This window comes from Acomys minous (genome assembly GCF_964271855.1).
Source record: "Acomys minous genome assembly, chromosome: 13".
Taxonomy (NCBI): Eukaryota; Metazoa; Chordata; class Mammalia; order Rodentia; family Muridae; genus Acomys; species Acomys minous.
In genome coordinates, this window is record NC_140495.1 from 12,945,152 (window position 1) to 12,956,601 (window position 11,450).

Here is an 11,450-nt window from a genome sequence, read left to right on the forward strand (position 1 = left end):
GTCAGACTCAGAAACAACAGATAAAACCACGAAGAGAGAAACTACTCCACGGAGTTGGCCCCTGACCTCTGCATTCGAGCCACCCACACACATGCACACACTAATAAATTAATGGCTGCGGGGCATGGTGGCACAGTCCTTTAACCTAGCCCTCTGGAGGTCCACATAGCAAGCTCCAGGCCACTCGTTGCCACTGTGTCTCAAAGGGGGGAAGGGGCGGGGGAAAGGAGAAAACAGAAGAGGAGACAGAGAAAAAGCAAAGGCCAGCGTTCTGATGAGAATTGTCTCTAATTTTCATTTTCACTGGAAAACTGGAAACACCCTAAATGTCTAATAACAGGGCACTGGGTAAATGAGATCTGTGGCTTTGCTTTTTCTGTATGGCCCTCAACAGTGACACTGAAATAATGACTAGCATTTAGCATATGTACCTTGTCATGTACCTGTTTTACAGACAAGGACTGACGGTTAGGTCACCAGCTGGAGGGGGTCACAGCGGTCTGTATCATTAAGTTTTTTGTGATTTTTTTTTTTTTGAGACGGGTCTCATTGAGCCCAGGTTGGACTTGAACTCTTAATCCTTTCTCCACCTCCCGAGTACTGAGTTTAATAACTACAAATGTTATAAAAATGAATGCAACAAACCTATAAGAAATGTAATTTGAGAGCTTAATTATTTCAGTTCTCTTCTGTTAACTAAATTTTGTGAATTTTGAATAACCTCTCCTTTTGCCAACTTTTCCAACTTAAGAGGGAAAAGAAAGAGAAATTTAGATAAGTAAGCTGTTTCTTTTGTCTTGCTATATAGCCCTGGCATTTAGCTTTAGTTACCAGATGGTATTTCTTATAAGTTCATAGCATTATATGTCTTAAAACTTAAACTACTGCCAGGGTGGTAGCGCACACCTTTAATCCCAGCACTCTGGAGGCAGAGTCAAGCAGATCTCTGTGAGTTCGAGGCCAGCCTGGTCTATAAAGTGAGTCCTGAACAGCCAGGCCTACACAGAGAAACTCTGTCTCAAAAAACCAAGAACCAAACCAAAACAAAAACCTTAAACTACTTACACTAAGGCTTTTAGGATACCCTGTTATTCTAAGTCAATTGGATTTTGAAGCCTCTTTGATAGCATGACAGTATTACATGTGCATGAACATGCACGGACACGTGAGTGTTGGGAGGAAACACCTAGCAAGCTTGCATTGGATAAAAGACTTGGATTCAAAGGCATGTGAGAGGTAACAGGAAGCCATTGGCTCTGTTCAAGACCCTGTCTGAAGTCAGCCTGAGCTATGTGAGAACCTACATTAAAACAAGAGAGGAGGCCGGGCTGTGGTGGCGCACGCCTTTAATCCCAGCACTCGGGAGGCACAGGCAGGCGGATCGCTGTGAGTTCGAGGCCAGCCTGGTCTATAAAGTGAGTCCAGGACAGCCAAGGCTACATAGAGAAACCCTGTCTTGAAAAATTAAAAAAAAAACAAGAGAGGAGAGAGAGAGAGAAGAGAGAGAGAGAGAGGAGAGAGGAGAGAGAGAGAGAGAGAGAGAGGAGGGGGAGGGAGAGAAGAGAGAGAGAGAGAGAGAAAAAAAAAGAGAGAGAGAGAGACCCTGCAGAGGTATAGCATGCTTTTCTCTCTTCTCCTCCCTCCCTCCAGTTACTTTATTTATTTTTTTAGTCCTGGCGATTGAACACAGTGTTTTGTGCATGCCAGGCAAGCGCCCTGACACTGAGCCACAATTCCGGCTTGCCCTACTTCTCAGTGGGCAAACAAGACAATGCACTTTCCTTTTTAAAAGGAATTGATTTGTAGTGTGTGTGTGTGTGTGTGTGTGTGTGTGTGTGTGTGTATGTTTTGCCTGTATGTTCACCACATGCCTGTGGCGTTTAGGAGAGGGTGTCAAGTCCTCTGGGCCTGGAGTTACTGATGGCTGTGAGCCATGCTGTGCGTGCTGGGAATCAAACTTGGCTCCTCTGCAGGAGCAACAAACGCTCTTAACCTCTGAGCCATCGCTCCGCTTCAATGAACTTTGAACAGGGGTACCCCCTTCCCCTGATGAGGATCAAGGGCATCCCTGTGAGCAGCAGTCCTAAGTGTCCTGCTAAGGTGAGCCTGCTTCCCAAGCCATCAGCCACTGTACCGTCCCCTTTCCCCTTTAGGCCTGGAACGGCCGCTGGTTCTTTGTTCCCCAGGCAGAGAGGAGCAATAGTCTTCCCAAAGACGCAGTCTGCTTCACCTGGTCAGAGTTCAGTCCCTCCTCCCTAAGCCTGTGCCCTGAGGGTGCTTATCCCCACCTGCCCCCACCTCCTGCAGTCAGGGTGGCTTTCCGTGGGCCTGTGGCCGGGGCTGGAGGAAGTAGGAGGCAGAGACCTGCTGCTAACGCTTTACTTTTAGAAGCATTCCTGAGGAAGAGGGTGGTCCCTGTTGTGCCGTTTTGTTTCTTGCTTGCTTTGGATGAAGGGACTCCTAAATTTTGCCATTTACTGTTCAGATAATCTTTAATGCCCCGCCCCCCCTCACCACAACCACCTCCCCGGCCTGCAGCCCTTTTCAAACAGCAGCTGCTTTTCCTGCCTGCCCTGTCATCTGCTGCCCCTGAAGGGCAGCTCACCTTCTGCTCCCAATTGAGGCCGACTTCCGCATCCATCAGTGGCACATCCAGGATAGAGCCTTGTGAGACCCAGTTGGAAGGACCTTGCTGAGGAGCCCCCACGCCACACACAACAGAGAGAGAGAGAGAGACAGACAGACAGACAGACAGACAGACAGACAGACAGACAGAGACAGCGCACACTCCTGGGCTGGCCCACTGCTGAGAGAGAGAGAGAGAGAGACAGACAGACAGACAGACAGACAGACAGACAGACAGACAGAGACAGCGCACACTCCTGGGCTGGCCCACTGCTGAGAGAGAGAGAGAGAGACAGACAGACAGACAGACAGACAGACAGACAGACAGAGACAGCGCACACTCCTGGGCTGGCCCACTGCTGTTCTTGGTGAGAGAAAGATGCTGGGCCTGCTTCTCCTAGCACTCATCAAGCAGATGGCGGTGGAGAGATGGAAGGAAAAGGGAGGAGGAAGGTGACCTGTGTGTAGGCATCCCTAAGCTCCAACTGTCCCACTCGCCAGGTCTTTACGGCTGCTCAGAAGCTCCATCAGGTAGTCAATGTTCCCACAGGGTGAGGCCCACAGTGCAGTGTAGGGGACCAACTTCAGGGACTTCCTAAAGTCAAGACCCAGGACACTGAGCAGGGTCAGAACATGGTCTTCCAGGGAGAGCTGACCAGAAGCGGCTGGCTCCTCCCACAACACTGACATCTGGCTAGCTCTAACCATACTATCCCTGGTTGTTCTCCATATTCCTCCCCCACCCCCACCCGCCTCCTTCTGCTCTGGTGTCCAGGGTGACCAGAGCTGCCTCTGGGCAGGAAGCCAGCCCAGAAAGCCCAGGACATCCCTCAGTGCCTGTCACCATGGCAACATGCCTGCTCTGCCCCCTCCCAAGTCCAGTACCATTTCCCCCCCCCCCAAAACTCAGGACGTCAGAATAGGACGGGCCTCCTAGATCAGTCGATTTCAGCCCCTCCCCTTGTTCAAAGTAGAGAAACTGAGGCCTAAGGGGGGAAGAGCAGGGGGTGGGGAGGAGGGGCTCTGTTGATCAAGGACCTACCCACAACCTGTCTCTCTCTCCTTGCTCCCCCTACCTCAGTGTCCTTGGGGTGGAGTGGGAGGTCTAAAAGTCTGATAGCAGGGTGCCACCCACATCTACCTTCACCCCAGCAGTGATGGCGCAGGTGGCGTCCCGGGAACCTGACACCCAAGATGAATAAATGATGCGGACTCAACCGCCTGTGGCCAGAACTCTTCGCCCGCCGCTACCACCATCGTCACCGCTTGCCCGTGGCCAGGGGGCAGTCCCCTGGTAGCCCTGTGCATCAGCCCCTCAGCTCCCAGGACCTGCACCGGAGCGAGCGCGCAGCGAAGCGGGAGAACATGGCCGGGAGGCAGCGAGGCTCGGGGCGCCTCTGGGCGCTGGGCGGAGCCGCGCTGGGGGCTTGCCTGGCGGGGGTCGCCACGCAGCTGGTGGAGGTGAGGCACCGCATCACGGGGGGTGGTGAAGGATGCTGACACGGTCTAGGCAGGGGCCTGCGGGGGCGGGGAGCTGGCGCTATCACTTCATTGTGCTTGGTGGGGGTGACAGGGCCCCTTTGCCCTTCACGCTCAGATTCACTAGTTTAATTGTAGAGCACGGCCTCAGACATGAGGAATCAGCCTGGCCAGCAGGTCTTTGTTTTCCTAGAGGATGGCTTTTCTTGACTTCTAGTCTACTGGGGTATATTCAGACCCTGGATTTAGGGCCTCCAGGGCCCTTACCCAAGACAGGACCAAAGATTGGAAAGATCCAACTAGCTCCCAGTGATACTGGAGAAGTGGAAGGTTTCTGAGCAGACATGTCCTTTAGAAGAGAGTGAGTGAGAAAAGGGCACTGAGTGGGAGAGCTGGGAGGAGACAGCCCAAAAAGGAGGTGAAGAAAATGGGTAGGGCAAGCTGGCCAGGTGCCTGGCTGGGGCCACCTGCAACCCCTCTTGCTGGAGGTAGCAGAACAGTCTCAGAAGTCAGGAGCTAGAGGCAAAAGGGTGCGGCGATGAGGGGTGGGGTCCAAGAGCCAGAGCCAAGGAGAAGTTGAAGGTGGAGCCTGTGTAGACATGAGTGGAGTGGAGGCCTGGGAGGCAGTTGGTAAAGGACAGGGTTAGGATCCAAGACAGAGCCAGTTACACTCAGAGGGTTCTGAGGGGACATAGCTTTGGAGTGGTGACTCTAAGGGCAACACCCCAAGGTACAGAGAACTGTACCACCGTAAGGATGTTCCCTTCTGCACCTGACCAGGGAGTCAGGTGTCGGCCCCAGTCTCTGTAAGGGAAGCCAAGCTGGCTTGAGCCCCATGGGGCACACGAAGGCCTCTTACCAACTGCCCAGAGGCACCCCAGGCACGGAAACTGAGCCGTCCTCAGAGCAAAGTCCGCAGCGACGGGCAAGTCAATTCTGAGGAAAGGAGCCTGCCCATTCCTAGGAGCTCAGCAGCAGAAATCACATTTGGGGTCCATCTGCCTACATCTCAGGCAAGGCCTAGCCCTTTCTCCCAAGAGAAATACAGGCAGGGCCGGGATCTGTGTCACTTCTCAGCCCAGCCCCGCAGCATTCTTCTCCACCGGGCTGTGCCTCTAGAGGAGGCAGGGCCTCCGTGATTCAGAGTGTCGGTCTTTGTCAGGGCCTACCGTAAGATGCCTGGCTGTCGCCTGGTACCCTCTAGCCTACAGCACGATCAGGATCTTCCAGCCAGACAAGCCAACACACCAGGCCTGGGAAACAGGGAGCAGTCACGACCAAGCCTCCCCAACCCCGATTCTGCAGTCATGAACCTAACCGCATACACACTGCTCCAACCGCACATATGATGCCCTCTGCCTGTGTGTGTGTGTATGTGTGTATGTCTGTGTCTGTGGTGTCTGCCCACCCCTACCCCCCCACATGCCTGTACTCCATGGGGGTTTCCCAATCCGCCAAAGGGATGATGCTGGCTTAGTGGTACTTTATTGTCAGTTTTGCCATCAGGTTGGAGAGTCCCCGTAGGCAGCTGGCACTACCCGACTCCAATAACAGGGAGAGAAACTGAGGTCCAGAGTAAAGAAAGGAGTCCCCACCCCCAGGCCTCCCTAGTGAGCAGAAACGAGCTGGGAGTCATGTACAAGTCAACAGCCCAGTGATTCTGTGTTGCTTAGCATAGTCATCCCCCACCCTGTGAGAACCATCTGCCCTGTAGGTGGCAGCTGTGATGTGACAATGTACCTGGCTCCTGGTAGGTGCCTATCCATGTTTATATGGACCACGGGGGGGGGGGGGGGGTAGGGGGGCTAGCAGGAGAGAGGTTGAGTGACAGGTGCCTTTTCTTTCTTGGATAGCCACTCGGGACATGTCAAGCCTGTCCTTACTGATCATTCAGGAGACAACGAATTGTGTAAATGCCTGGGCCCACCCCTTTGTTTGTCCCTTAGCCAAACTTGCTGACAGAGACAGGATTATATATCTCTTTCTGGTTAAAAAAAAAAAAAAAAAAGATAGCCTCTCTCATATTCCACAAGGCTCAGCCATGTTCCCGTAGACACTTGGGACAAAGTCATATAACCTAACACTCAGGACAGGCTGAGAATGGAACCAACTTGGTAGAGTGTTTGCCTAGCACACACAAAAATCCAGGGTTCAATCCCCAGCACAACATCTATAAACACACACACACAGACACACACACACACACACACACACACACACACACACACACACACACACACACACACACACAGGACAAAGCCATAACTCCAAAACACCCTGATCAGTGATGTCCCCTCGTTCCCCCAGAGAAGACTGTATTTTCTAGAAACACAAGGCAGGATACTATTCTTTAATGCCCTGGAGCAGGTCCCCTTAGACCGGACACATCACTGTACCTTCTAGAAACCACAGACATGATAATGTTCCTAATGCAGGAGCCCACAGAGTCTGTCTCCTTCTTAGCTGCACTTACACAGTTTGGCCACCTGGTGGCGCTATGTTACTATTTTTCTATGTCTATCCTGGCAGGCCTAGCCTTCTGGGGGCGTGGCTATCAGTGAGTGGGGCAGGAGCTAGTGTGTAGACACCTGTATGAGGAGAGTCTTACCCATGTAGCCCAGCAGTACCGCTCTATTGGGAGGTGAGAACAAAGCCTGTCCACTAGGGCAGAACATCTGGCCCATGAAACAGGCCTTGCCTTGTCTCTGGCCTTGGTCCTGAGACCCCCATCAAGCTGGCAAGGACAGGCTGTCCACATTTGCTCCTTTGAGCTTTGTTTCCCCAAGCATCGACCACTCTTCTAGTCCAAGTCGCTGGTGCCACGGTCTGGGAACTCTGATGACTGCTTTTATTCTAAATCTGGGACTTTCTGAGGTCTAGGGTGGTGGTTGCAAATGTCTGAAACATTTTGGGGATTCTAAAATGTGTGGGCTGAGTCCTTGCTGACCCCATCCCAGCCTGCTGTGTCTGGCTCACTCCTTTCTCTCTTGACCCACAGCCCAGCACGGCCCCGCCCAAGCCCAAGCCGCCCCCACTGACCAAGGAGACCGTGGTGTTCTGGGACATGCGTCTGTGGCACGTGGTGGGCATCTTCTCGCTCTTCGTGCTGTCCATCAGTGAGTAGTCACACCTTGCCCTCTCCACCCCACCGCTGGAGGACCTCAGCCCTTCTAGCACCCCCGGTCCCTCCAGTACCCCTTAAGGTCAGAGCGGCAATTCCAGGCAGTTCAAATAGTCCAGGAGCTCACAAGAGGCCCACCGTGGTCCCTGGCACCTCCTCACTCACACAAAGTCCCTATGGAGAGCTGATGGGCCAGTGGTGGTGACCCGAAGGTTTCTGCTGGACCCAGGGACTGAGCCACATGGCAATTATGCTAATTATAGGGGACTCCAACTGAATGCAGGACGTGTCATCTTTCCCTATGGCTGGCCTTCTGATGCTTTTCTTGCCTTTTGGCCAATTCAGAGAGCCCACACCCAGGGGGCCCAGCAAGGCCAACCTCCGCCACAGGCTCCCCAGCCGCCTAGCAGATGTGGCTTCGAGGCCCCGCGAGGCCTACCTCCTCCAATGCCATTTTTCAGAAATGATTCAGACCTGCTTTCTCTCAAAGCAGGGGGTCCGTTCCTCTCCTCAAGTCTGGACTCTTTACTGATGCAAAGACGCAGCTGGGTGTGGCTTGGCATGTGCCCCTCACCTCTCTCCCAATGTGAAGGGGAGCGGTAGGGGAGGGGGTTGGGGGGGACAACAAAGAGTTGAATGCAAGGCAGGCCAGGTGGGAGAGAATACCAGGCCACAAAGCAAGGGCAGGAATAAAGAGAGGAAGCCCAGCCCACTTACAGTGGCCCCACAGAGGAAGGCTCTTCTGGGCTGTGGATCAGAGGAAGGGTGGCAGGGAGGGGACCCTAGAGAGGGACAGTATGAACAGAAGGTAGGAAGGAAGCTGGCCTCTATGCCAGGTCTCAGATAAAAACCTATGGGACATCACCAAAATGCACTTAAAATGGAGGCTGAAGTGGCACTTGAGTTCCAGTGGTGGCTTTGCCAAGAGATCTGGGTGGCCACAGAGAAACCATCCAGATGCGAGGGGCTCTGAAGATGACATCTGATTTGCACATGCTTCTCCTGGCACCCAGAATATCCTCTCCAGAGAGAGCACTCCCTTCTCCCAGATCTGACTGCGACCCAGAGAAGGCAGCTCAGTGATGGCCCCAGACAGAGGTGTGCCTGCAAGCGCCCCTGCATCCTGACGGAGACTGCCCTTGTCAAGAGGCAGGGCTGGGGAGCAACAGCCCCCAAGGAGCCCAGATTGGCGAAGGAAACAGCTCTGGGGTACCCCCTGCCTCTGAGGGTAACAGCTAAGGACCCGAGGACTCTCCCAGGCCCCGCTCTGGGGGAATGGTGAAGGTACCTGGGGCGCCACACCTGAAGTGTGCAGTCGGACTGAAGAGCTATGTGGACACCATCTGTACAGAGCACCCCACTGCCCCCCGCCCCCCAACTTCATTTCCTAGAATGGGAAAAGGCAGGAACAGAAGGTCCCTGAGTAGCAGGTCAGCGGCACCTACCTTCCATAGCATGGCTACTGGGAGTGACAGTAAGAAAACATCTCTGCTTCCCAGACTGCTTGGACCCAGGCAGCTATAAGTGGAGCATCCCCCCCCCAACCCCACAGATCCCCTCAGAGATGGGAAGCAGGCTAAATAAACTGCTCCTGGGGGTCCCCTGCATTCCCAGCTCTTGCCTGGGCCTCAGAACCCCAAATCCTTAGCTACTCATTTTCTCTGAAGAGAAGCAAGCGGTCTGTTAGCCCCACTCTAGTTGCCAACAGCCTCTTCTGAAGCCCTGGGCTCCCAGGACCTGCCACCCACCGCGTGGAGCCTCAGCAGGCAGGGTCCTGAGGCCGCCATTGAAATGGCTAGGAAAGGTGACCCAAGCCGGTAGGATAATTGTGACTCCCAGGAATCCACACAGGGGTCTGAGAAAGACCAGGGCAAAGCACTACGGGTAATATAAAGACCATTGTTGGCTCAGGTATAACCCCAGAGAGCCATGTACCGGGGCCCTAGTGCAGCCAGCCCCTGCCCACCCCCAGCATATTCCTGGATCCTGGGGGCTCCCAAAACCAATCATTCAGGGACCCAGTCTTTTTCCCAGCAGTGGGCACATCCCATCCTGTTCCGTTGCTTCTCCTATTCTAAAGTCTGGGTGAGACAAACCGAACCAAAATAGTTGGCTCAAGGTACACTGCTTTGGTTGAACAAGATGACCCTAGACTACCTAGGTCTGATCTATTTCCTCAAAATAGACCTGGCTTGTCATGGCTGGGCCCTTCTTCACCTCAGTAGCCTGCCAGGAAGTTCTGTCTGGTCATATTATTTATAATAGGAACCAGCTCCACCCCCTCCCCAGGGGCTGGGGCCCCGCAGTGGTCAGATTGTGGGAACCTTAGAAAAATAAACTCGGCTCAGCCAGCCAGGTCCTGGCAGCCCTGCCCTGTCCATCACTAGACAGGCCAGCTCCGTGCTCTGCCCAGTTGACGTGGGCACAGCTGCCTTTAACCAGAAAAAACACTCCTAGGATAACTCCCTCAGAAGTCAACGCCCAGGACAGGGTCTGGGCCCTTCTTACCAGTCTCTTCCCCAGCCAGGGTCCAAGGCTTGTTCTCAAGGAGGCTGAGGAGGATGCAGCCACATCCTTGGGTGTTTGAGGTACCTCTGCCTCTGTGATCAGGTGGCTAGAAAGAGGAACCTGGGGCATCTTAGGGGCACCCATAGAGGTCAGAAGCACAGGGTGATCCTATGTAGCCGTGGCTAGCGCCGTACCTAAAGCCTTCACTTTACCCTCCCCAGTACCCAGTGTGACCAGAGACTATCAGGCCAAGACTGGCTATAGAATTTGTGGGCTAGTACAAAAAATAATAATACCAGGCTTACCAAGTTGCTAAGGATTTGACAGTAAACCGTTAGACCTAGTGCAGGCCATGTGCAGCTGGGTAAAGTGAGCTTCACTCTGGGGAGGTCATCTTAGGCTTTTGCAGAAGGACATGCCTACACAGGAGTTAGGGTTACCACTTCATCTGGCTGAGGCCTTACACCAGCCAAACCTGCTCTGACATCCATGCAGTCATCACTCTGTGCTGTGTCTTCAACTGCCGTGTACCACGGACACGGAAGGAGATCGAGGCTCGGTATCTACAGCGAAAGGCAGCCAAGATGTACACGGACAAGCTGGAGACTGTGCCTCCCCTCAATGAACTCACAGAAATCCCTGGAGGTAAGTGGGCTCCAGTCCTGTCGAAGCCAGCACTTGAACCTGTAGCCAGCCAGCCTCTCAGTCCCACTGGTTCTCATTGACTCTGTCTCTGCCCTCTTACTACAGCTGGTTCAGAGAAGGACTGGGCACTACCCCAGGAGGCCAGAGTGCAGAAACTGGTCAGAGCCAGGCAACTAAAGAGAGCTTGTTTTCTAGCAGGAAAATTGGAGGGGGGGGGTGGCTCTGTCAGTAAGGTCTTTTCCTAACAAGCTCTAACACTCACATTAAAATAAAATAAAATAAAATAAATTCCTAGTATAAATCCTGTCATTGTGGAGATGGTGAAAAGAGGTTTTCCCAAAGCTCACTGGCTGGCTAGTCTTGCCAAATGGGTGAGCTCCAGGCTCAGAGAGAGACCCTCTCCCCTAACGCCCCCCAAAAAGGTACAAAGCTACACAGGACATGCAACATCAGCCTCTGGTCTTCTCCACACACACATACATGTGTGCACTCATCTTCACACACATAGCCATGGATATACACGCATCGCAAATAAAAAAGATCTAAGAAGGTCAGGAGAGGAGTGGTCCTGCAACCTTTCCCTGTCTCACCACTGTTGGCCTCTCTTCCCCCCTCTCCTCAGAGGACAAGAAGAAGAAGAAAAAGGACAGTGTGGACACGGTGGCTATCAAAGTAGAGGAGGATGAGAAGAACGAAGCCAAGAAGAAAAAGGGAGAGAAGTGAGGAAAGTGTCCTGCAGGTGGCAGCCGGGGCTCCCAGGCCCTGAAGCACAAGTCTGGGCCGGGATCCAGGCACCAGGACTCCATGTTCATATGTGGACCGCAGAAGCTATGGTCTGAGGAGAAGCCAAAGAAAGCCATGGCCATTACCACATGGCTCAAAAGATGTAGGGACAAGACTTCACGGGAGTGTCCATCCTGGGCTCTGTTCCTTCCACATCATCAGTCTGGGCACTTCTCTCAGGCCACTGTCCCTCTTGCAGATATAGAGTGGCCTCAGACTCCAGTCCCCACCCGCATAGGCTTCTGACCCACCCTTTTTTGCCAGGGGCAGAGGTGTCTATGAAGGACTC

At 53.4% G+C, this 11,450-nt stretch overlaps 1 protein-coding gene across 1 annotated transcript; it reads left to right on the plus strand.

The window, feature by feature from the left end:
- The first annotated feature begins 3,553 nt into the window (after positions 1 to 3,553).
- TMIE (transmembrane inner ear) lies at positions 3,554 to 11,233 on the plus strand. The gene is made up of 4 exons (XM_084754809.1): positions 3,554 to 4,086; positions 7,103 to 7,220; positions 10,229 to 10,378; positions 11,001 to 11,233. The coding sequence occupies exons 1-4, from the start codon at positions 3,991 to 3,993 to the stop codon at positions 11,099 to 11,101; spliced, it is 465 nt and encodes a 154-aa protein (XP_084610935.1). The 5' UTR covers positions 3,554 to 3,990; the 3' UTR covers positions 11,102 to 11,233.
- Positions 11,234 to 11,450: the final 217 nt, after the last annotated feature.

What these genes read in the sequence shown, in the direction of transcription:
- TMIE (XM_084754809.1), top strand. Translation starts at nt 3,991, where the DNA reads ATGGCCGGGAGGCAGCGAGGCTCGGGGCGCCTCTGGGCGCTGGGCGGA. An exon ending in GCTCTTCGTGCTGTCCATCA is followed by an intron (nt 7,221 to 10,228) that starts GTGAGTAGTCAC and finishes ACATCCATGCAG; the next exon opens with TCATCACTCTGTGCTGTGTC. An exon ending in ACTCACAGAAATCCCTGGAG is followed by an intron (nt 10,379 to 11,000) that starts GTAAGTGGGCTC and finishes CCCTCTCCTCAG; the next exon opens with AGGACAAGAAGAAGAAGAAA.